Source organism: Theobroma cacao, chromosome 3 (genome assembly GCF_053813885.1).
Source record: "Theobroma cacao isolate CCN51 chromosome 3, ASM5381388v1, whole genome shotgun sequence".
Taxonomy (NCBI): Eukaryota; Viridiplantae; Streptophyta; class Magnoliopsida; order Malvales; family Malvaceae; genus Theobroma; species Theobroma cacao.
Window position 1 is genome coordinate 46,671,810 of NC_142641.1, and position 21,965 is coordinate 46,693,774.

Sequence of the window (21,965 nt, forward strand, 5' to 3'; positions counted from 1 at the left end):
AACAACCGATTACCAAAACACATGCTTTTATTTTATACCAGTGTCTTCTGTCTTGGCTTTTTGGCTTTCTTTAATTAGCTTGGGGTGGATCACCTTTTGTCTTTTCTCCCTCTCTCACATTAATTTAATTTTAACTGTTTTTTCCTTTTGATTAGAGTAACTGGGATTATTTGTTTTCTATTTTTTAGGCATAAATCATCCAATTACAAGAAATATAAAGTTCACTTAGGAAGGTTCAGGATCCACTAATTATCCAAAACTATTAATATTTTTAGTTAAGAAAATGAAAAGATAACTTATGTTTTAGATAGTATTTATTACAAGTAAATCAACGATTAGCACGGAAAAGAAAAAGGCTCTTGCTAAGTAGTAACTTTGGGCGGAAGAACCCGCGCCCCTTTCGAGGGCTGGGTTCCTAGCAGCCCAGCTCCTGCAGAAGGTCAAAAAGATCCCAAGTTCTGGGTCCCAGCACCCAAAGCCAGCCCACAATTAGCCGTTACCCCCTTGCGCGTAAAGTCTCCTACTGCACCGCCTACTGGGCGGCGAGCACCTTGTGTTCCTTTCTTCTTCTTTGATGCACAGTTGCCCTGTGGTTGATTCCACCTGCAGGCAGGCTCCTTCTTCCTCAAAAATAATGGCAGATCTTGGTTTCTTATCTGATACAGATGAGTCGGCTGTAGAAGAAGTCATCTCCCAAGCACAAGACCTGTGCGTACTGGAGCAGCTCTCTGCTATCAACTGCTCTGCTCTCGCCCACTCCGTCCTTCCGTCCGATTTGGACTCCCGATTCCGCCGACTCAAATCCTTTCCTGTGCCTATAACCCGCACAACTCATCAAAGTCCAGACAAGGATTGCCACTCTGATTCCCATGATAGCCCACAACGGAAATACTCTTTCAAACCCAAACAGACACCTTCTTCACCTCCCTCTATTTCAGATTCTAGCCCCCAAAATGCACTCTTCTCTCCTTCAGTACCCAAAAATCGCCTCCCATCAAATTCTCGCTCATTTGCTTCTCCTTTGCCTCCGGATTCTTCTCCACCCCAAAAAGCTGGGTGCTTTTGGTGTTCTCCCAAAAAGATTTCTAAGAAAAACAAGGAAAATAGGGTGCTGGGTACCGCTCTTGATTCTGATGAATTCCTGTCCAATTTTACTACTTTTTCAGTCAAAGAACAGCAAAGCATGCTCAACAACGCAATCAAGGAACAAGACAAGATTAGCCGGGAGGCAGAAAAGATAGTTAATTGGGCAAAGCAAGCATCCGCAAGGATGACCTTTCCTGGCATTGAAGATGAGCTTAGTCACAGTGATGATGAGCATGCTAAATGACTATACTTTTCATTTTCATTTTTTTCTGGATAAGTGTATTTTTCTTTTTAATATGGGCAAGGGGGGGCTGGAATCCAAAGGTATCATGCACCTATAGATTGAGTTTATTTTTCATATTCTCTTCTTTCTACTCCAATCATACACTTGTTTAGGTATCTTTAGTTATTCTAATGATGTTAGCTCTTGTTATACTCTGTCATCTTTTCTGTTACATGCTAATTGCTATACTAAGTATTTTGTCAATTGTTATACTTTTTCAATAAACATCCTTTCGATAAGCCATAGTTTGGTGAGATGGTGATGGTTGTCAAGTATGCAAGGTGCCAAAGGTCCACATTCTACTTCATGGTGGAAGCCACATTGTCTAATCATATTCTGTATGTCTTTGAAGGCTACTTAGGCATCAGATCAGCTGAGAACAATTAAATTTTCCTGAGTGGCGAACCACTTATTTTGGTCCAGCCTCCTCTTCACCTTTTTCCCCCTCCTTTTTTTTTAATCATCCTTTACATTTATAAATGCTTTTAAGCGTAGACTACCCATAAACAACGGCCTTATATTTGAGCTCAGCATATTAATTAGTTCCTTTGGGGATGTGGCCTTAAAATTAACATGGGTTGGATGTACTATTAAGGTAAATGGTATGTGGCATATCATATCTAACCCTGGATGCTAAACCTTGTGTACCTTTTTTTAGATAAATTTTCAACTGATGAAATAATCAATGATTACCCAAACGTTGGACAAGTGAAACCTCATGGATATGGCTTCTCCCAGCCCTCTGGTTGTCACCTGCAAGAGCCAATTCAGGTAGCTATTCAACAAATGGACAAGGCTGACTTTCGCATCAAGTTTCAATCAAGTATTTGCTCTGGCAATCGCCGGTGGCGTGACCAAGCAGGAAGTCTGCAGTTGCAATTTGGTACACGTGAGATGAATAGATATAGATGCTAGATAATTCCGCAAACAAGAGAAAGGAAGATTGGATAGGATGCTAGATAGTCTTTGTTGTCTTAGTGTTCCCCAGAGAAAATGCATAGATTGCTTGAAAAGCTAAAGTAGTTTATAGCATAGATTGCATTGAGTAGGCTGAGTTAATTAGCCTCTAAGAAGTATGTGTGACAATTACTTTTATTTTGGCATGCAATAATAGCAAAGTCAGCAGTCTTTTGTAGTTAAATTTGTTGCTAATAATGGAACAACATGGCTTTCCTTTCCCCTTTCGGCTCCTCAAGCAATTCAGGTAAATAATAGAATAGAATTGCTCAGATGGAAGATATATAGGGGCGGTTACCAGAATTTGTACCGGCCATATATGACAATTAAATGCAAATTAAGATGAAACCCTCCAAAGAGATGTATTATGATTGGTTAATTATATTGCAATTATAATTGTTAGGATGAGGTATGCTCCCTTCTTTTTTGTGGATAATTTTTCCAGTCCCCTAAATTGTACATAACCTATCAATACTAGTAGAATTGTCGAATCTAAATCATTTTGACAAGTTAAATGTACAACAGATTAACTTCTTACGTTAACGGCTACCCTCCCCGGCAGGTATAAATAGTATAACCTACACTAATTGATGATGGATTGAATACACCAAAGTCACTATTAGTGTTCCTACTGATCTTCCGCATTATTCCCTAATTCGTTTCAGCTCACTTTTTAATCTTCCTCCGCCCCATTCTCATTCTGCTATAAATATTTCTGCCACCTTAAACACCTAGCTAGCTCGTATCAGTTTCATCTCTCCAAACCCGAAATCATGGCCTCCACTTTCAGAGCCTGTTCACTCTTGTCTGCTGCTCTTGTTTCGGTAATGTGCATATGCTTAACTCATCAGTTGTTGGTGTTTTCAGCTGCAAAAGCAATGCCTAGCAGCTTTAGTGTGGACCTGATACACCGTGACTCCCCAATCTCCCCGCTTTACAACCCTCTTGAAACCCGATTTGATCGCTTGTACAATGCTTACAATCGCTCTATCTCTCGCATTAATCGTTTCAGGCCAAATTCTGAAAGTAGTAATAATTATACTTCCAAGGCACTCCAGTCGGATACAGTGTCAAGCGGTGGAGAATATTTCATGAAATTTTCCATCGGAACCCCACCTGTTTCAGTGCTTGGAATAGCTGATACTGGCAGCGATCTCACCTGGGTGCAGTGTAAGCCTTGTGAACAATGTTATGGGCAAAAGCCTCCTCTCTTTGATCCCAGAAAGTCCTCCACGTACAAGAACCTTCCCTGCGGGTCTAATTCCTGCAATGCATTGGATAGCTCTGAAAGAGTCTGCGATCAGCAGAACGCTTGTAAATACAGCTATTCCTATGGAGACCGCTCCTTCACCAAAGGAAACGTTGCTCTTGAAAAGTTCACCATCGGCGTCTCTACTCGCAGTAGTCCAGTACTTTCCTTTCCAAACCTTGTGTTCGGCTGTGGACACAGCAACGGTGGCACATTCGATGATGTAGGTTCCGGTATTGTTGGCCTTGGTGGAGGTCCCCTTTCTCTAGTCAAACAATTGGATAAATCAATCCGTGGGAAGTTTTCCTACTGTCTGGCTCCCACTGCGTATGCAGAGGAGCCGTGTGCTTCAAGCAGAATAATATTTGGTACTGCAACGGAATCGGATGCTGCTGCTGTTTCAACTCCCTTAGTTGACAAAAACCCCTCAACGTATTACTTCATAACGTTAGAGGCTATCAGTGTTGGAGACAGAAGGTTGGCCTATGGCGGATCATCTGCATCACCAACGGAGAAATTAGGCAACATCATCATCGACTCTGGGACAACATTGACATTCCTGGAGTCAGAGTTCTATAACAGTCTTGAATCCGCCTTGGAGGAAGCAATTGGGGCCAAACGAGTGAGTGACCCCAAGGGCCTTCTCAGCCCTTGTTTTAAGGGCGCTAAGGACATAGATCTTCCCGTAATAACGTTTCATTTTAGTGGTGCGGACGTGAAGTTGCAGCCATGGAATACGTTCGCCCAAGTGCAGGAAGACATGGTGTGCTTCACCATCGTACCATCCAATGACATAGCCATTTTTGGGAACCTGTCACAGATGGATTTCTTGGTCAGCTACGACCTAGAAGAGAGAACTGTCTCCTTCACGCCAACTGACTGCACCAAGCCTTTGATGTGATAAGTTGTTAAATTTGCAGTTGCAATTGGTTATAGATGTTTTATGTGATGTGATAATAATATGAGTATATAATCCATATATCAGAATTCCCTTGCTCAATCCCATGAGTGAAGGTTGAGAAAGTGGTCGATTGGCAATTTTTCCTAAATATTCTTAAATTTTTCACCTGCTTATGATCAGAGAGTTTGGACACATAATTTGAAGCCAAGAAAAAAGAAATAAAGAAAAGTAGGAGATAGTATAAAATGGATAATTGTGAACTGATACATTAAAAATGAGAAAAAGGGTATATCGAGGACTAGTGGAGCAGTTGGTGCTTGGTACTACTACACTGCAGTCCAAAAAACAGAACCATGTTACGCCATGGGATTAGATTTCTACTTAAACTACCCAACCGTCTCAAGTGAAGTAACCAGTGACTAAACCGCCTGTACAAAGTAGCAAGTGAAAGTGGAACAAAAATCGCCCACTTTAAAAGAATAAATAAATACCCCGACGCTTTCCTCCCAAACGGCCTAACTTTTTCTTAATCTGTCTGTGTCCTTTTTTCCCTTTGATTTCTCTCTCTTTCTGTTACCCGAAAGCCAAGCTCCCTTTCTGAAGATCTACTGTCTGTATTTTCTTTGCTGTTGGGCGTCGATTTTCGGCATTCATTTATTCTTCATCAGGCATCACTGCATCAGCACCACTGTTGCTCAACCATTTGTTCCTGTTAGACATGGAAGCTATCAAGAAGCAAGCTACCAAGCTCAGAGAGCAAGTTGCCAAGCAGCAGCAAGTGGGTTCTTCTTCCTTTTTATCATTTATCCTATCCAACTCTCTCTGCTTCTGCTTTTGCTTTCCTATTTGTTATTTTCATTCGATTTTACCTCTCTACTCTTTATACCCACCCTTTTTGATTGCATTTCTATTGAACTTCCAATTGTTTGCGATTATTTCTTATTTCTTGAATCAAATTTGTGAAAATGCAGAAATGTTTGAGGTTTAGACTTTTTACTGATAAAAACAAACATAGTACCACTATGCTTTACCAATTTTCATGTCTTAGCCATTGCTATTTGCGACCTCCTACTAGGAATTCATTGATTTCTAATATTACTGTTTTCCTTTTTCTTCTTTCTAAACCCCAATAAAAGCATACAATTTATAGCCGCCACGATGACTACACTAACATCCAAGGGAGGCCACCCAATCTTTCTTTTTTTTCCTTTTGAGGCAAAATATAACAAACATGAGAACCTTAGAGTTTATTTATCTTTAATCATGAATTTTGTTGACATCTATCTATTTATAGAACTTGTAATCAATTCCAAGTTGACTTAACGAGCTTTTGGATGTTGAAGCTATTTTTCACATAATATATTGTGTTAGAAATGTAAAATTTTATCTACCATTCTTTTGTTACTCTGCTTATCATTACTGATAGCACATGATATTTTTATATGAATTTATTATATAACTGCTTAGTGGTTTCATCCATTTTTGACTAAGGTATTTTTCCCTATATACCGATCAAATCTTATCTATTTTGTAGGCAGTGCTTCGGCATCTTGGCCATTTTAGTAATGAAGACATTACAGTTGATGAAGCTGAGCTTCAATGTCATCAAAAGCTGCAAGATCTATACATTTCTACAAAGGCAGCTAAGGTGCATTCTCTAGTCCTTTTTCAAGCAGTCATAGGGCCAATAAGATGGTTTAAATATTAACTTCTGAATAATTTATGGGATGCTTACACTTCTATATTTTGCTTGCAGCATTTGCAGCGGAATATTGTCCGTGGCATAGAAGGTTTTATTGCAACAAGCTCAAAGCTGCTAGAAATAGGTAAGTATGGTTGGATCTTTTACTGCATTTTGACTCCTGTACGAGGCTGATTTATGGTGTTTCACACTGAATATTTTAGCTAGGAAGTTGGCTGATGATTGTTGCAAATATGGAGCTGAGAGTCAAAGCTCTGATTCTTTTCTTGCAAGAGCTGCCCTTCAGTTTGGTAAGTCACATAAATCAATGGAAGATGAAAGGGAGACCTTGCTTGGGATCCTTGGTGAACAGGTAATTTCTTTCATATTTATGGATACTCAGGACTTCTTTTATAGGTTATTTGCACCTGAAATGCTCTCCCTTAGGCAATTTGTCCATTATTGTAATGAAAATGTTTGTTTGGTTCCATTGTGCCCTGGTCATCTGGGTTGCATATCTGTGCTTTTACATTCCCTACCCAAATCAATGAGTTGCTATATTATGGACTGTGGTTTGATAGACTTAACATACGATGTGACCTGTTTTCTTTCTCCGCTAAGTTGAGATAAATACAAATGGAAGGAACATTGGTATCGTCATGAAATGCTGTTGGAAATTAAGATAATTTCTGCTATTTCTGAGCTTTGAGGATTTTTTCTTTTTTCTTTTTCCTTCTGTTTCTAATTGTGTTACAGGTTTCAAATATGTAGGTTTCTGAGCCACTACGGGCATTAATTACAGGTGCTCCTTTGGAGGATGCTCGGCACTTGACCCACCGTTATGACAGACTCCGCCAAGAGGTTGAAGCTCAGGTATTTCAATATTTTAAAATTTGGAGTAGATCAATTTGGACTGTTGAAGTTCTATACTGTTGGAACAGATCATTGACCAGACAAGGTCAAATATCAGAAATTTGGCATGGTCTTCTTTGCCTGCAGTCTAACTGTAATCTCTTGACCTTCTTATAATTGCATGGCCCAGCTAGGTCATTAATAGTAGTTTAATTTGGTTAACTAAAACAAATTTAATGTGCTCACTGACAGGAGAATCAAATTGTTTTTTTTTTTTTGTGTGTGTGGTGTCAACCAAAGCTGTGCTTGTACCTCCTGTCTATCTCAAGCCAAAAAAAAAAAACCAATAACAAGAGACACATAAAGCATTAGGTTTTTAAACACATGAATGTGGAAAGAGTTAAATACTTTATTGACTCTTTAAGTGTATAACGTTCCAAAATCTCATCATAACTTATTATATCTTTCCTTTTTATTAGTAGTTTCTTATATATATATATATATTCTCAGCCAATTTTTTTCACAAACAGGCAGCAGATGTATTAAGGCGGAGATCAAAGACCAGGGAATCTGATATATCTGCAGAAAGCTACATGAAGCTTAAACAAGCAGAAGCAAGATTGACTGAACTTAAAGCCTCAATGATGGTACTAGGAAGAGAAGCAACTGCTGCCATGCTATCAGTTGAGGATCAGCAGCAAAAGATTACTTTCCAGCGGCTTCTTGCTATGGTATTGCTACTTTTATTTTAATCTTTTTTCGCAATGCCTGTAATAAGCTGCTTTTCATTTGTTCACAAACAAAACGACTTTTCTGGTTATCATTAGTACCATGTTTACAGCTAACATAAGATTGATAACTTCAACTGAAGGAAGTTTTGCAACTGTTATCTATGCAAAAAGAATCCTCACCCTTTGAGGATTCCATTTGAATGTATGTTGCTAGTCGTAAGTCTAGGTTAGCAAATATGTTGCTGCTTTCTTTAACTCATACTTCTAACCAAAACAACTCTAGTCAGAGGAAGATGAGACTATAGTGGGTCCAGGTGAAAAACTCATATTAAGACTTCTATGACTGAGATTCCTAATAGGAAACTAACTTTTAGCAAGTAATAGGCAACCTGGACTAAGAGGAAATCAACCTAACTCCTAGAAACCCCTAGAGTAATCTTAACTTTATGAAGGGACATACTTACCTAAGGCTCAGGAAAGGCAAAGTGTAACTTTTCTGCACCTGTAACTTGGTGACATTGTTGAACGTTTTAAGAGTCTTTTTCTTTTGGCTTTGCTTCCATTGATTGAAAAAAAAAAAAAAACACATATGGAAGTAGCAAAGTTTCTTCTTCCATGGCTGCATTGTGGGGGCATTGCTAGTGTCAATCTGATGTTTAAGACTTATATTTGAGATAACTGATGTACTCAACTTATTTGTTTTTGAGATATCTGACATAGTCAATTTATTCTTGAGTAGGCTCACATTTCAATGCACATTACCCCTACTTGTAATGCTCAGGTCCTTGGACCTCACCAGAATCATTTTGCAGGTTGATGCTGAAAAATCTTATCATCGGCGTATTCTTGCTATTTTAGAGAAGCTATATGCTGAGGTTTGTACTTATTCACCCTTTGCTTTGAAATTCTTCTCATATGACATCGATAGGCAGCCCCATCAGTACATGGAATTTGATGGGTGCCAAAGTGCTATTATTTTTCACTTATTTCTTGCATATATCCGAAAGGTTATGATCAAAGTTTACTGCTGGCTAGATGATTCTGGAGGAGCAGTCGAATGAGTCATTGAACTCAGTGACTTTGCAGAGAGAGGTGAATGTTGCCCTTGCAGATGATAACACTTGTTCAAATGGATCTAAGGCTCAGATAAACAATCAAAGCGATGTATATTTCATAGCAAAGGTTAGGCTTTTGTACTCTTCAAGAAATGAAATTCTCTCCAATGTACTCCACTATTGAGAAAATGAAATGAAAAGAACGTAAAAAAAAAGTTAGAAACCAAAAAGATCGCTTCAAAGTTGCTTTATGCAGGTTAGGTGGTCTTTCACCATTAAGAGTTTTATTTATAGATATTATAGTGATGATTACCTCAGTGCATAAATTAAATTTGAAAATCTACATCTTCTCTGAATAAAGTAAATATGGAAACATGAGTTTACTCCTTTTATATTCTATGACTATTAGTAATTATATCATGAATTTAAAACAAACTGAAACTTTGAGAAACTTTTGAAACAAACTGAAACTGCCTGGTGATAATATCGATCTGTTGTGTAAAGAAGAAATAACTTGAATTTAAGACTGAAGCTAGCTATTTTGGTTTCTGAGAGATCTGATTCCCAGTCCCACGGTGCCCTGGCAAATATCCAATTACATGAAACTTTTCCTCTGGTGTAAAACAGCCAGTTAGAACTGTTGATCAGCAGCTATGGAAACCTGTACATTTTAGGATACTTGAACTTCCTCTTCCTACATTGGAACTTTAGTTTGCCACCTAGACCAATGTTTTCAGAAGATTTCCACTTTTCTACTCCCCTCTTATTTGACTCTCTTATTCCCCCTCTTACTTGTGCCTGTTAGATGAAGAACATGTTTATTTATTGTGTGAAAATATACGGGAGGCTGATTGAAGCTCTTGCTATGTTTGTACTTCATATGAGTCATAATCTGTCTATGAGGCTGTGGTCTCATTCATCAGCCTTGAGACTCCTTACATAATTTTTCAATGGACGTAATCATTTCTGAGATCATACAACCAAAATTTTTCCTTTTCAAGGTAAAATTTTTCTGAAGAAATCTCCAGATGCTAAATTTGTTAGTGGGATGTTAAGCATTACGGAGTTTTACATGCTGTTTATAAAACCGACAAATGTATTCCTGACCAGCTTACATTGTTGGTATTTTTTACAAAATTGACTTGGTTTTGAGAGTTTTTAAATTTACAATTCTGGACATGATTGTGGTGTTGTTTGTTTGAACAGGTTGTACACCCATTTGATGCTCAAGCCGATGGGGAGTTAAGCTTAGCAGTTGGTGATTATGTTGTGGTTCGCCAGGTACTGTTGCAACTGCTAGGTTAAATCTCTCATTGTTTGTTTACTAAATGAATTATATTATTTATCAAACATGGTTCTGCTTTACATCATTTTGTGCTTATGTTAGTCTCTGTCTTTTACCCTGTTCTCCTGCATACTTGTAACTTTTTCTTTTGGAATAATTCCTCTTTATCATTTTTGTTGCAATATCGCAAGGTGGGTCCTACTGGATGGTCTGAAGGAGAATGCAAGGGCAAGGCTGGGTGGTTTCCCTCTGCTTATGTCGAAAGACATGAGAAAGCTCCAGCAAGCAAGATAAGTGAAGCAAACTCGGCAGCCTGATCGTTGAAGCCATGGTGACTAGTGTTAAAAGTTGTACATGCCCCAACTCCTTTGTTATAGTCAATAGTGCCCTTGTAAGTAATTACTAATTACTGGGTGGGTACGAGAGTGGCATATGCATGCGAGCGATGTATATTCTTTTTGTGTGCTATGTGAGTTGTGAGGTAAATAATCACACTTATGATTCAGTTTTGTCAAGACCACTCCTTTATAATGACTTGAGGTGGGGAAGGTGAATTTATTGCAAATAACCAGAGTGTAATGATCCTGTTGGAGGTCAAATCCTGAGCTGTGTTTGCTTGAGAATTCTTGCAGCTGCTGACTATAGCTCATTCGGTATTATTATTCAACTTTTCAGAATTCTTAGTGGAACAAATACTCCGTCTTCCTCCGATTCTGTCACAAACGCTGAATCCCCAAAGTTAATGGGCTAACAATGAAAGCTACTTTAGAAAAACTACTGGTAGTAAACAAGAGCACGGCTAATAACTAGTGGAAGAAAACTTGTATGCTTGTACCAGTAGCAGTAGTAAATAGTTACTACTACGGGGTAGAGAGGGTATTCCGAAATGATGATCGTCCTCTTTCCTCTGTCCTAGGTAGGCTTGCTGATAATGGCATTAGCAGCATCTGTTAGCTGTTCTTGCCGCTGCTTTGATGCCCACCTCTCTAACTCTAACTCTAACTTCAATCCAAACAAATACAAGAAAGGCTCCAACTTTCCTCCACTGATTCACGCCAAACCCTCGCGCCAGCTTCCCCTCACTCCCGATAAAAAGTCCTTGCTTTTAGGCTTTTCTGCATCAACCCTTGTGGTTGTGGGCCTGGGTCTTTGCATCTGCTCCTCCGCTTCGGCTCTTAGGCCGCTGCCGCTGCCCTGCCACTCGCTTCAACTTCACCTTGAAAAAGGTACCTTCTTCTTCTTCTTCCCTCCCTCAACTCAATGTCATTTTTCTCTTTTTTGATTAATCAATGGGCCTTTTTCCGTTTCTTTTTGTACCATACATTCACCTTCATCTGCAACAGATGAACGAGTGGACAACAAGTCAGCAGAAGAAGATGAGAAATTGGAAGCAGCTTTTGAGACTTGGAAGTCTAAATCTTTCGCTCTCTCCGTTCCTCTCTCCATCGTTGCTCTTCAAGGCTCCATGCCTCCCTCCTGGCCCAAGGATTTCATATCCTCTCAATCCAGGCGCTTAAAGTTACAAACCAAATTCCGTCCTAGTCTTGAAGATATATTCTCTCATCTGTGCGTGCCCTTTACCAAAGCCAAAGGGAATATTAGGCCTGCATCTACTGTGGCTGCTGATATTGTCACCCTCGGTGACTCCTGGCTCCCTCATGCTATTAAAAAGGCTATTATTGAACCCATTACAGCTGCTGAACACCAGGATTGGTTTAAGGAATTAGGCCACCAATGGAAGGTAAAATAACTTCACTATTTGCTCTATCCAATTCAAAAAGTTCGAACGAACCCAACTCACATTCCATCTAGAAATGCCCCAGGTCTATCTACGCAGGAACCATAATGGGGATATTGATCCTCAAGGTCAGATATGGGCTGCACCTTATCGATGGGGTACCATGGTCATAGCATACAAGAAAACCAAATTTCAAAAGCATAAATTGCCTCCTATACAGGTAATATTATTCTATCTGTAAAATCAAAACAATATGACTTTAGCTCCTATATAATTCTTATTCACGTGTTAGAGATGGCAATTTTATTGGCAGGCCAGTATGTGCATTCTTGTGATGATCAATGAGCATGCATTCCTGCCACTTTTAAAGGGCCTATTCTTCTAGAATCGTCCTCATCTTTCCTCTCTTGTTTCCCCCAAATTTGATACTCATGAAACTGAAGAATCCTCATTGCTTTTCAAATCTGCCCTTCTGCTATTCTAGCATAAAGGTTAATCAAGTTTTCGTTTGGTTTGTCAAGAAACGTTGGGCTATTTACTCACCATTGAAACCTTCATCACTTGTCTATTTCCTTCTGCTTCATTGATTTGTGCAGCTATTCTCATAATGACATTAGGTAGATCTTCTTTGAAGTTATTTTTCCCATAATGACATTAAATTGATATTCTTTGAAGTTTTGTCCCAAGAATGAATTGCAGAGTTTATGCCCTTCTTGAGATTCAGTGCATAAACAAATCAGCTAAATTCCGTTTGAGGTTGTTACCTAGAATGACTGCATAAAAATAGCCTTCGGCTCTCTGAAATGCCAATTTTTTCCTTCTCTATTCTGAATATATTCTTCTGCTTGCACTGCTAGAAGATGGGCTACACAATCATCAGAAATGGCCCTCTCTTTCCTTAAACCAATCCTTCCTCTACATGTTTTCTGGGTTAGCTTCAACTCTTAAACAAATCATCAAACATGACCTGATGTTTCCATTGTATATCAGTATTTTGTTTACATTTTTTTATCTATTACATTGATCATTTAGGAAAAACCCTATTGCAGGATTGGGCAGATCTATGGCGGCCTGAACTTGCAGGAAGAATTTCAATGGTGAATTCCCCTAGAGAGGTTATAGGTGCAGTTTTGAAGTACATGGGGGCATCATACAACACAACGGACATTGACTTGCAAGTTGCTGGTGGCAGGGATGCTGTCCAGCGTAATCTGGCCTTACTTGCAAGACAGGTAATGAAATGGAAATGATGTTATGTCTTCTTCATGTCTCCCCTTCTTTGGAGTCATTTCATCTTGTTATTGCAGTGGTAAGTCCCTTTGGAAGTGGCTCTCAAAAGAAATCACTAGTATTGGTTACCTGAACTGTTGTGTTCTTACTCTAAGATACCATTATACTAAGAGAAAAGGTTTCATCTGATGATCTGAATCCAAATTCCAGCTCCCTCCGAGTTTTCTTGCAACATGTGAAGCACAATGTTGTATGAATTTCTAAATCTCATGGGACTCCATGCAAAAATGATTGACTTGTGCTGAATACATACATTCTACAAAGCAGAATCTGTTCAGTCCATCAAATGGTGGATAATTTTGCATATTTGTCGGTAACATGGCTTTATTTTAGCTACAATACTTTTTGAGGATTGATTATTTAAATGCAGGTGAAGTCAATCTGTGAAAAGGACTGGACTTATCTTGTGGCACATAAATGTGGTGTGAGATAGTACAGTAACTAGTTTTAAGAACACCATGTCCAGTGCAACGGCTCTCTACATTTTTCAATTTTTGTTCAATCCTAATGATGAGAGCTTGAGCATATCCTGGAAAGCAAGGGGCACTACAATCCTCCCCCCCTCTCCCCTTCACCCTCTTAGTTAAGCTGAATAACCAGAACTCCTTTTTCCTTTTTCTTGTTACTTGGCTTTAGTTGCTTCACATTATACTCTATAGCAATATGTGTTTTTGCCTTTTGTAGGTTCAATTGTTTGACAGTGAGAACTATCTCAGAGCATTTTCAGTGGGAGATGTGTGGGTTGCTGTTGGGTGGAGTAGTGATGTTCTTCCAGTTGTAAAGCGAATGTCAAACGTTGCAGTTATTGTTCCTAAGTCTGGAGCTAGTTTATGGGCTGATCTATGGGTATACCTTTCGAACCATTTCATTTTCCTGTTTTTGGCTGGAAACATGTCACTTTACATCAAGGTTAAATTTGTTACCTCTGAGTGGTATTATGTGTTATATATAAAGAGCTTTGATTTCTGTCAAGTAATAAAATGGAACTAAAACAGGAGAGTGGATAATGATTTTATGAGAGAGAAAGATGGAAAAGAAAGAACTGAAAAGTGAATTGTGATGAAACATTCACCAACGAAGAACTGAATAGTAATAAAATAGAAAGTAATTGCCAGCATGTTGTCTTCCGGATATTTAGGTTTGTTTCCTTGCAGGTGATCCCTGCTGCCTCCAGACTTGAGACTGACCGTATTGGGGGCCGAGTCAGAGGTCCATCTCCACTAATCCATCAATGGGCGGAGTTCTGTTTACAGACTGCAAGAGCCCTGCCTTTGAAGCAAGGGGTGATTGCTGGTGCGTCGCCCTCTGCCCTGGAGAGTGTACCTGTCAAATTGATTGAAGAGATCACGAAGGGTAAACCAAAGCTAGACACAAACCTAGTTGCTGGAGTGCCACCACCTGAAATATTGGAAAGATGTGAGTTCTTGGAGCCATTTTCGGATGCAACGTTGTGGGATTACCAAAGGCTCATTGATAACATGCCCAAATCTGGCCCTGGTTTCATGCACATGATGGAGTACATTTCATCAATTATTGGAACTGTGAGGCTGAAATTGAGTTCGATTAAGGTACTGTAGTTCAAAGGAGTGCCGATTTGACCATTAATTAATTTGGAAATGGATCGAGCTGAACTGAAGCTTTGACTTTGTAGAGTTTAGTCTGTTAAAGATGTAGCTCCTTCAATGCCAAGTTGCATTGCGTGCCCCTTGGAGGTGATAAATAATGCATTTGCACTTGCTTGATGAGATTTTGGTTTCATCCATCCCTTTCTGTAAGATATGGCCTAAGTTAGAATTTTGTTTTATTTTTATTTTCTTTTCTGCTAAAATCCCCAGAAAGAAAACATGTTACCTGAAATCTAAATGAATACGATACGAATAACAAGAAACAACCATAAATACTGAGCACAATAATAAATCAGCCCTCATCCATCCAACTTACTACCGTAATAAAACATACAACACTTTACAAAAATGACTCATAAACAACAGGGATCTGCCAAAAGGCATTTAAAATATATTCTCAATTTATACATGTTGGGTCATATACACTTCAATTTGGGAGAAAATGCATAAGGAGATTACAGATTTCATAAATCAAAAACAAAAAACGAAAAGGGACAGGGACAATTAAATGACTCGTACCACAAGCGGAGGTTCCATTTACGTGGCCATGCCATGCCAAGCCAAATGAACACACTGCAAGGAACAAGATTGAGGTCAATGGGGTGTAAACCAAGTGGCGCACCTTCAAACTTGAATAAATCTGCACAACCAATTAACAAGATGAACAAGTGAAGCTGTGCCGATTTCAAGCCGTCATTTAATGCTTGCATTACTTCTGTAAATTGTGAGAGAGACCAGCATTTTCACTTTCAGCTTCAGCTATTCAATCAGAATTGGAATCATAAAAATCACTTGGGCAAGGGGTCATCACTTCAGATTCAAGCAACTGGACCACCCTGTGCATGGTGGGTCGATCCTCTGGGCTTGAAGAAACACACTGGATAGCAACTGAGAGCAACGCATCAAGGCTTTCCACCTGCACCCCCTCACAATTTGGATCTACAATCTCTCGTTGCCTATTCTCTGTGATCAAGAAGTTTAACTGCACAAAAGAGAACAGACCAGTCAGATGAATACCTACACACACACACTCGTATATATTCTTAAATGACGAAACCATCTGTATGGGATTCTGTCATTTGTATCATTGATAGTCGAAATTGCTAAAAGAGCAAGCATCAATTGTCAATCTAGAACAGCAAAATATCTGTTTATTTGTGCTGACAGAACATTTACCCATGGAATAAAGTACTAAAAAAAATGCCAAGTTAGGTATCTAAAATCATTGCTATCCTGAAAGACGAATATTTTTTCCCCCTTTTTCTGCTAGATAAGTTTAAAACTTGCCTTGGATCTTGGTCTTGCAAATTGTTACATTATTATCTTCATTAAAAATGGCCAAAGCAATACAATAAAAAGAAGCCATAACAACCTAAAAATGTCTAGAAAGAAGTAAAAACGGATTTTCACCCTTTAGTTCACTGTCAATTGTTTGGACATCTCAAACATGTGCTTTAATAGCTTAACCAAAAATTCTTTAATTTAAGGAGATATTAAAGCAACTTGACAAAATTTCACAAAAGGGGAGACATACCCAGCCAACAATGTTGAGGCCCTTTTCAATGAAAGATGCATCAGTGGGTCTCTTTCCACTTAAGACTTCAAGCACCAAGACCCCAAAACTATAGACATCTGTCTTTTCAGTTGCTCTCCCACTTGCCATATACTCTGTTGAAGGCAGCATGAACAGGCTCAAAGATCAATTGAATCCAAAAAGCTTCCATTACAAACATATCATTGAGCCACTTAAACAAGATCCTAACTACAGACTATAAAAGTAAATAAATAAATAAATAAATATATATATATATATATATACTTGACCAGATCAGTATGCCTGAATTCTTCCATTGGCTAGGCTATAAGCTAAAAAATGTGCAGTTTTTATTCTTAGCCACAAATTTAGAAATGTCATACACGATGGGTTCTCAATAAAATGCAGTGTTTCCAAAGACAAATCTGTTAATGCAATGTGAGGTAAGGTGGGAGCCTCAAAGTCATGGGGCATAAAGCTTGTTTGGCAGCACTTAATTCTACCCAGGCCTCCTGTTTAGGAAGAATAAGATAAATCTTACCTCCATTGTCAAGTTTCAGTCTTTCCAGTGGGAAAGCAAGTATGTATGGGATGTTCTTCATATAGAGAGATTAAAAAAAAAATAGAAGGGGATCTTGGTTTCTTAAAGCCAAGGGAGAAGGTAGTGCGCAGTCAGGCAGTAGATAACACCATTGAGGGATTTTTCAAAACACGGATAGGAGCTCTACCATGACATGATATCAACAATTAGAGTCTATGAAAAATTCTATAGTTTTAAATATATAAAGAACATGTTTTTTTTGGTTCAACAGGCAACAGTGTTTAGTGTACAGGATCAGGCGTTGGCACCCCCTTGGAGCCTGCAGTGTTTTCTTCACACATGAAATGTGAATCTTTCTGATTGGCTCCTTTACACTCTGGTGAAAAGTTTCCCAGATACACTAGATGTTTTGCTGGCAGATTTTGTATTCAGAATTGTCAAACATCATAAGAAATAATCTCCCAATCTTCTCATAAAGCGAGCCAAGGGCTCCATAATTGTAAGTAAGGCAATATGTCAAATGCATACCTGGAGCCAAATAACCAAAAGTTCCTGCAACAATGGTTGTAATATGGGATTCTTCATCCTCTAACAGTTTGGCAAGTCCAAAGTCTGATACTCGAGCCTCCAAGTTGCTATCAAGTAAAATGTTGCTGGACTTTATGTCACGGTGTATGATCCTAGGAGAACAATCGTGGTGTAAATAGGCCAGTCCTTTTGCTGCTCCCATAATAATGTTCAAGCGTGCTTCCCAGTCTAACTGCTCAGATCGTTCTGTCAAAAGAATTATAAAACATCATCACCTCCCCGAATGAAATCAACCCGTGCAAAGGTGAAACCATAGAAAGAGATATGTTTAATTTCAAGCTTAGTCAGTCAATCCATTAAATATACCATGTACTTCGATTTTCTGAAAGTTCAAGGTTTAGTTATGGAGTGAAATTAGTTCAAGTTAATGCCAGGCCATGTGCTGCTTTTGAATGAAAATGGTTACAGGAGCCTCACCATGAAGAGCTTCATCAAGGCTACCACCAGCCAAGAAATCATAAATTAACAGCTTCGATGTAGGTGAATTACAATATCCTCGCAAGTTTACTAGGTACCGGTGTTTTATGCTTCCAAGAATTTCAAGCTCTCTCTCAAAAAAACGATCAAATCCCTCATTCATCTTCACAATTCGTTTCAAAGCAAAAACATTACCATCATCCATTGCAAGCTTGTATACTGTCCCAAAGCCCCCAGTGCCTATAACGTGTTCCTCATTCAAAGTTTCCAATTTCTTTATGATGTCTTTCGATGTGTATGGCAAGTCTCCATGAAACATAACAATTGATGCCCCTGAAGCAAGAATACCACATGAACAGAGATGTTGAATCTTAGAGAGCAAAGATAAAAATGAAAACAGCTAGACTTTCCAAAATTGAAGATCAGTTGGGAAGAACACCTCCGCTGACATCCATAGCAAGAGTTCTGCCCTCATTTTTACCAAACTTCTTATATAGGAAGCAACCCCAAAAACACATAAGTGCCACCAAAAGCAGTGCTCCCACGGTTGCTGATGCACTAATGAGAAGCCTTCCAGAGTATTTCTTTTTCCCAGCTGGATTTTGAGCTACAAAAGAAGATGACATACCAACCAAAGTGAGCTGCCTCCAAAAAAAAAATAATAATAATAAAGATCCAAGAATTAAGGCAACAAAGTTGTTAGAAATTCAAATTTCGTGGCAAAATTTAAATTCTTCATATCTATAGCTAAAACTGAAATGAGCACCAAACAGCCAGAGAGTATACATTCCAGCGTATGCAGCTTACCTGAAGTAGGAGATTGGGAATTTGTTGTAGCTCCTCCACTGTCATCTTTGCATGCCACATTGATTTGCTTTCCACATAAATCACGATTTCCAACAAAACTGCCAAAACAAAGTGATAAACTGTTAATTTAGCATAATAATAGTATAGCAATCCTTTTCGAGTTTGCATGGTGAAGTGGCCAATGCAAGATGAAGATTCTAAAAGCGCACAACAAAGTTAACACTTGAAACCTTGTAAATGATACTTTTCTTGATATAGCATATAAATAACGGAAGATATATTGAACACAGTATATCAAAATAGCTTGTACTTACGAGCTCAATGTATAGTTGCTGAATACACCTTGTGATGGTATAGGCCCAACCAGAAAATTGTTTGACACATTACTTCAGGAAATTCAAAAAGATCATCAAATATGAGATTACATTCAATAAACGTTCTTAAAGGACCAACTACGTAAAACATCTCTCCTTAAAAACTAAGAAATTTGAAGCAAGGGAACTAACAATGTAACGAGCTTATCTAACTTCCCAAGTGAAGGAGGGATAGATCCACTGAGAGAGTTGCTTGAGATATCCCTGCAAATATTTAAGACAGTGTACACATCATTAAGTAATCCAAACACTTAGTCACTTTTCCACTCTAGCTCACATTTATTAGCAAGAGAAACATCTTACAGATTCTGAAGTGAAGTTAGGTTTCCCAATTCACTTGGGATTAATCCACTTAAGTAATTTCCCTGCAAGTATCTGCAGAAGAGAACAGATTACAGAACAATAAAATAATAAATACAGGTAATTTCAAAATAAATTCTTCAATACCAAGTCTACATAAACTTGAAAACAGTAAAAGATACTTCATAGTTGCATACACACTAGTTAAAGACCACAATGCTATTCCTTCAAAAGAGAAAGAAAAATAAGTACAAAACCTTAGATATCAAGTATATCAAAGCAACATTTAGCCAAAACTAAATAGAATATTAGTGAGTTTTTAAGGACAAAATAAGAAAGATTAGTCCACTTTGCTTACACTCAAGGAAATGCTAGAGATAATTGCATAAAATTAACATGTAATCAAAAGCAAAGGAAAGGTTGATTTCAGTTTTTTTTTTCCCTCTTTATATGTCAAATGACTAGATTTAATTCGAGAACATCCAAGGTTGATTTCACTTTTCAAGCAAGAAGAAGCATAATATCACTGAACCCACATATAAGCAGCAACACTTACATTCCCTGCAGCTCTGTGCAATTACCCAGCTCAGAAGGAATTGCCCCATAAAAGTTGTTGTTATGAAGCATTCTGATCCACATATAAATTACACAAAACATCAGCTGCGATAAATTATATTTGAATACAGATCATGCATCAACTATGAAGAAAAACACAGAAGTCCCAGTAATACATACAAAAGCCTCAAATGCTCCAGCTTCCCAATGTCTGGTGATATAGGACCACTCAGTTTATGATTGGTAAGGCTCCTGAAGAGGACAGGGGGAAAAGAAAATGTGCATGTCACTTTCATGCAAACAAAGTTGTCAAGGGGAAGAAAGATTCGGACATTATCTTCAAAACTCACAAAGTCGTCACTCTCTTGGTTTTACTATCACATGTCACCCCTTTCCATTTGCATGGATCAGGATCCTCTGGTCTCCACTGAGAAAGGAAACCATCTGAACTAACAATTGCTATCCGGAAGCTTAGAAGTGCCTCTCCTGCATTTCAGGAAAACCATTTTCATATTCTATAACCAGATATCCTTATTTCCCATGAGAAACATAACTAATGGCTGGCTAGCTAGAGATTCTAGAACCAGCCAAAATCTGTTATTATCTAAACAACAATGCAGAGATGGTGCAGAAAAGAAAAGGAAAAAAGAGAGAAGCAAAAAGTAAACATGATCACCAATTAAAAAGGTGGAAATTTTCGATAGTAAAATTCCTAATTGAGACAAGTTTAACCAGTACATTCCAACCAAATCAGAATCAATATAACGAGAGCATTTGGGGTCCTTTTTTAAATGGCAAGAGAAGAAGGGAAGAAAAGGAAACATTAGCTTGATTAGTATGATATGACATAGTATATATCACCTACCATCAGGACTGATAGCTCTGATTCTGTTTATTAGGATAAAAAAGACTAGAACGTGAAGCAGCCATGGCCATTGACGTTTCATCAGACAGATGCCCATAATGGCACTGAGCAAGCATAATATAGATACTACAAATCATCTGATACACCAAGCTCGAAAATGCCTCGTTGTTGTAACATATGGTTATCTGGTCTATATTGCCATGTGGCAGCTACAAAAGAAAGAAAATGATGCCTGGCAGGAAAGAGAGAAGCAAGATAAGAAATAAATATGATAAGAAATCTGAAACAGAAAGATTATTGTGCAAACCAATATTCTTGCATCCAATGCAAATAGCAACCAAGAACCTTTACAAGCAACTCATTTCCAAATTTGCATTCCTTATCCAAAATAGGAAGAGATTAGCACTTCCCTTTACAAGCAATTCATTTCCAAATCTCCAATCATTTCAGACATTTCTGTAAAATTAAAGTTGCACACCACTAAATCGAAATATAATAAGTGATTATCTAAGAATCAACTTCTGCAACCAATAAAACTCTGCTACATCCGGTTTCACTGAATTTGAAACTAAATTGACTGCCTCTGAAATTTGTACTGATTGATTACTGCATTTTTTGAGAGCTCAAAGAAGAAAAGAATTACACTTGCTGACGTTGATACAGTGACAGAGATTTCACAAAATGAACCGAAAAAAAAAAAGGAAGGCCTAAATCAAAGTTCGTGTAAATCAAAGCAGTAAAAAGTAAAAAATACGGCCCCCTCAACATAAAGTAAAAGAAATTGAGCTAAAAAGCAAGCGAAGATTGGAGCGTAGAAAGCAAATACTAATCAATCTGGAACTTGAACTTAAACATAAAAAAGGTAAATTTTGGAAAAGGAAATCGAAAGAAAAAGGAGAAATCGAAGAAACCTTTGAGATCGATTCGATCTGCAGACCAATGAGCGGCAAACAGAGAACGAACAACAACAACAAAAAATTGGAGAAATATAAATGATTCACTTCTTCTCACTTCTTCCTCTTGGATGAGCAATGAGTAAAGAGTAACGACTGGTACTGGGAGATTTGTTTCATTTATTTATTAATTACAGTATTTAAAAAATAAAAGTGAATATGTGATGGTGAAGAGAGTAGCTTTCGCTGAGGAAAGAGAGTGTGCGAGCGAGAATTCGATGCTGGGAATTAAAAGGGCGAGTTGAGCTCGGGCCTCAGCCAATGAGATCGAGGTGGTTTCCCACGTGCGACTGTGACC

The 21,965-nt window shown here is 38.3% G+C and overlaps 5 protein-coding genes across 7 annotated transcripts; 4 read left to right on the forward strand and 1 right to left on the reverse strand.

Moving 5' to 3' along the window:
* Positions 1 to 370: 370 nt before the first annotated feature.
* Positions 371 to 1,608, forward strand: LOC18606947 (vitellogenin-2 protein). Its single transcript, XM_007040857.3, has one exon. The coding sequence runs from the start codon at positions 575 to 577 to the stop codon at positions 1,328 to 1,330; it is 756 nt and encodes a 251-aa protein (XP_007040919.3). The 5' UTR covers positions 371 to 574; the 3' UTR covers positions 1,331 to 1,608.
* A 1,468-nt stretch (positions 1,609 to 3,076) lies between these two features.
* LOC18606949 (Eukaryotic aspartyl protease family protein) lies at positions 3,077 to 4,641 on the forward strand. Its single transcript, XM_007040859.3, has one exon. It carries the CDS (start codon positions 3,100 to 3,102, stop codon positions 4,474 to 4,476), a length of 1,377 nt encoding a protein of 458 aa, XP_007040921.3. The 5' UTR covers positions 3,077 to 3,099; the 3' UTR covers positions 4,477 to 4,641.
* A 213-nt stretch (positions 4,642 to 4,854) lies between these two features.
* On the forward strand, positions 4,855 to 10,648 carry LOC18606950 (SH3 domain-containing protein). The gene is made up of 10 exons (XM_007040860.3): positions 4,855 to 5,254; positions 6,011 to 6,124; positions 6,233 to 6,302; positions 6,382 to 6,530; positions 6,929 to 7,030; positions 7,540 to 7,740; positions 8,553 to 8,615; positions 8,776 to 8,922; positions 10,002 to 10,076; positions 10,272 to 10,648. The coding sequence occupies exons 1-10, from the start codon at positions 5,195 to 5,197 to the stop codon at positions 10,395 to 10,397; spliced, it is 1,107 nt and encodes a 368-aa protein (XP_007040922.2). The 5' UTR covers positions 4,855 to 5,194; the 3' UTR covers positions 10,398 to 10,648.
* A 224-nt stretch (positions 10,649 to 10,872) lies between these two features.
* Positions 10,873 to 14,853, forward strand: LOC18606951 (putrescine-binding periplasmic protein-like protein). Of its 2 annotated transcripts, XM_018117244.2 has the most exons (6): positions 10,873 to 11,306; positions 11,424 to 11,821; positions 11,904 to 12,038; positions 12,868 to 13,050; positions 13,793 to 13,954; positions 14,263 to 14,853. In XM_018117244.2, the coding sequence occupies exons 1-6, from the start codon at positions 11,012 to 11,014 to the stop codon at positions 14,683 to 14,685; spliced, it is 1,596 nt and encodes a 531-aa protein (XP_017972733.1). In that variant the 5' UTR covers positions 10,873 to 11,011; the 3' UTR covers positions 14,686 to 14,853. The 2 variants fall into 2 exon arrangements, with proteins under 2 accessions (XP_017972733.1, XP_017972734.1); XM_018117245.2 differs by lacking the exon at positions 11,904 to 12,038.
* A 156-nt stretch (positions 14,854 to 15,009) lies between these two features.
* FEI1 (Leucine-rich repeat protein kinase family protein) lies at positions 15,010 to 21,881 on the reverse strand. 2 transcript variants are annotated; one of them, XR_016025465.1, is made up of 15 exons: positions 21,626 to 21,881; positions 20,715 to 20,946; positions 20,200 to 20,335; positions 20,030 to 20,101; positions 19,851 to 19,922; positions 19,298 to 19,369; positions 19,127 to 19,198; positions 18,935 to 19,006; positions 18,621 to 18,718; positions 18,253 to 18,420; positions 17,814 to 18,146; positions 17,337 to 17,582; positions 16,268 to 16,401; positions 15,447 to 15,715; positions 15,010 to 15,306 (listed from the first exon to the last, which is right to left on the reverse strand). XR_016025465.1 is itself a non-coding variant. In XM_007040862.3 (14 exons), the coding sequence occupies exons 2-14, from the start codon at positions 20,809 to 20,811 to the stop codon at positions 15,497 to 15,499; spliced, it is 1,791 nt and encodes a 596-aa protein (XP_007040924.3). In that variant the 5' UTR covers positions 20,812 to 20,946; positions 21,626 to 21,881; the 3' UTR covers positions 15,010 to 15,496. The 2 variants fall into 2 exon arrangements, 1 of the variants encoding a protein (XP_007040924.3); XM_007040862.3 differs by having other exon boundaries at positions 15,010 to 15,715.
* Between the last annotated feature and the right edge of the window lie 84 nt (positions 21,882 to 21,965).

What these genes read in the sequence shown, in the direction of transcription:
- LOC18606947 (XM_007040857.3), top strand. Translation starts at nt 575, where the DNA reads ATGCACAGTTGCCCTGTGGTTGATTCCACCTGCAGGCAGGCTCCTTCT.
- LOC18606949 (XM_007040859.3), top strand. Translation starts at nt 3,100, where the DNA reads ATGGCCTCCACTTTCAGAGCCTGTTCACTCTTGTCTGCTGCTCTTGTT.
- LOC18606951 (XM_018117244.2), top strand. Translation starts at nt 11,012, where the DNA reads ATGGCATTAGCAGCATCTGTTAGCTGTTCTTGCCGCTGCTTTGATGCC. An exon ending in AATTAGGCCACCAATGGAAG is followed by an intron (nt 11,822 to 11,903) that starts GTAAAATAACTT and finishes GAAATGCCCCAG; the next exon opens with GTCTATCTACGCAGGAACCA. An exon ending in TGGCCTTACTTGCAAGACAG is followed by an intron (nt 13,051 to 13,792) that starts GTAATGAAATGG and finishes TGCCTTTTGTAG; the next exon opens with GTTCAATTGTTTGACAGTGA.
- LOC18606950 (XM_007040860.3), top strand. Translation starts at nt 5,195, where the DNA reads ATGGAAGCTATCAAGAAGCAAGCTACCAAGCTCAGAGAGCAAGTTGCC. An exon ending in GCCAAGAGGTTGAAGCTCAG is followed by an intron (nt 7,031 to 7,539) that starts GTATTTCAATAT and finishes TTTCACAAACAG; the next exon opens with GCAGCAGATGTATTAAGGCG. An exon ending in TCCAGCGGCTTCTTGCTATG is followed by an intron (nt 7,741 to 8,552) that starts GTATTGCTACTT and finishes ATCATTTTGCAG; the next exon opens with GTTGATGCTGAAAAATCTTA.
- FEI1 (XM_007040862.3), bottom strand. Translation starts at nt 20,811, where the DNA reads ATGGGCATCTGTCTGATGAAACGTCAATGGCCATGGCTGCTTCACGTT. An exon ending in CAGAGCTATCAGTCCTGATG is followed by an intron (nt 20,336 to 20,714) that starts GTAGGTGATATA and finishes CCTGAAATGCAG; the next exon opens with GAGAGGCACTTCTAAGCTTC. An exon ending in GCCTCAACATTGTTGGCTGG is followed by an intron (nt 15,716 to 16,267) that starts GTATGTCTCCCC and finishes TCTTTTGTGCAG; the next exon opens with TTAAACTTCTTGATCACAGA.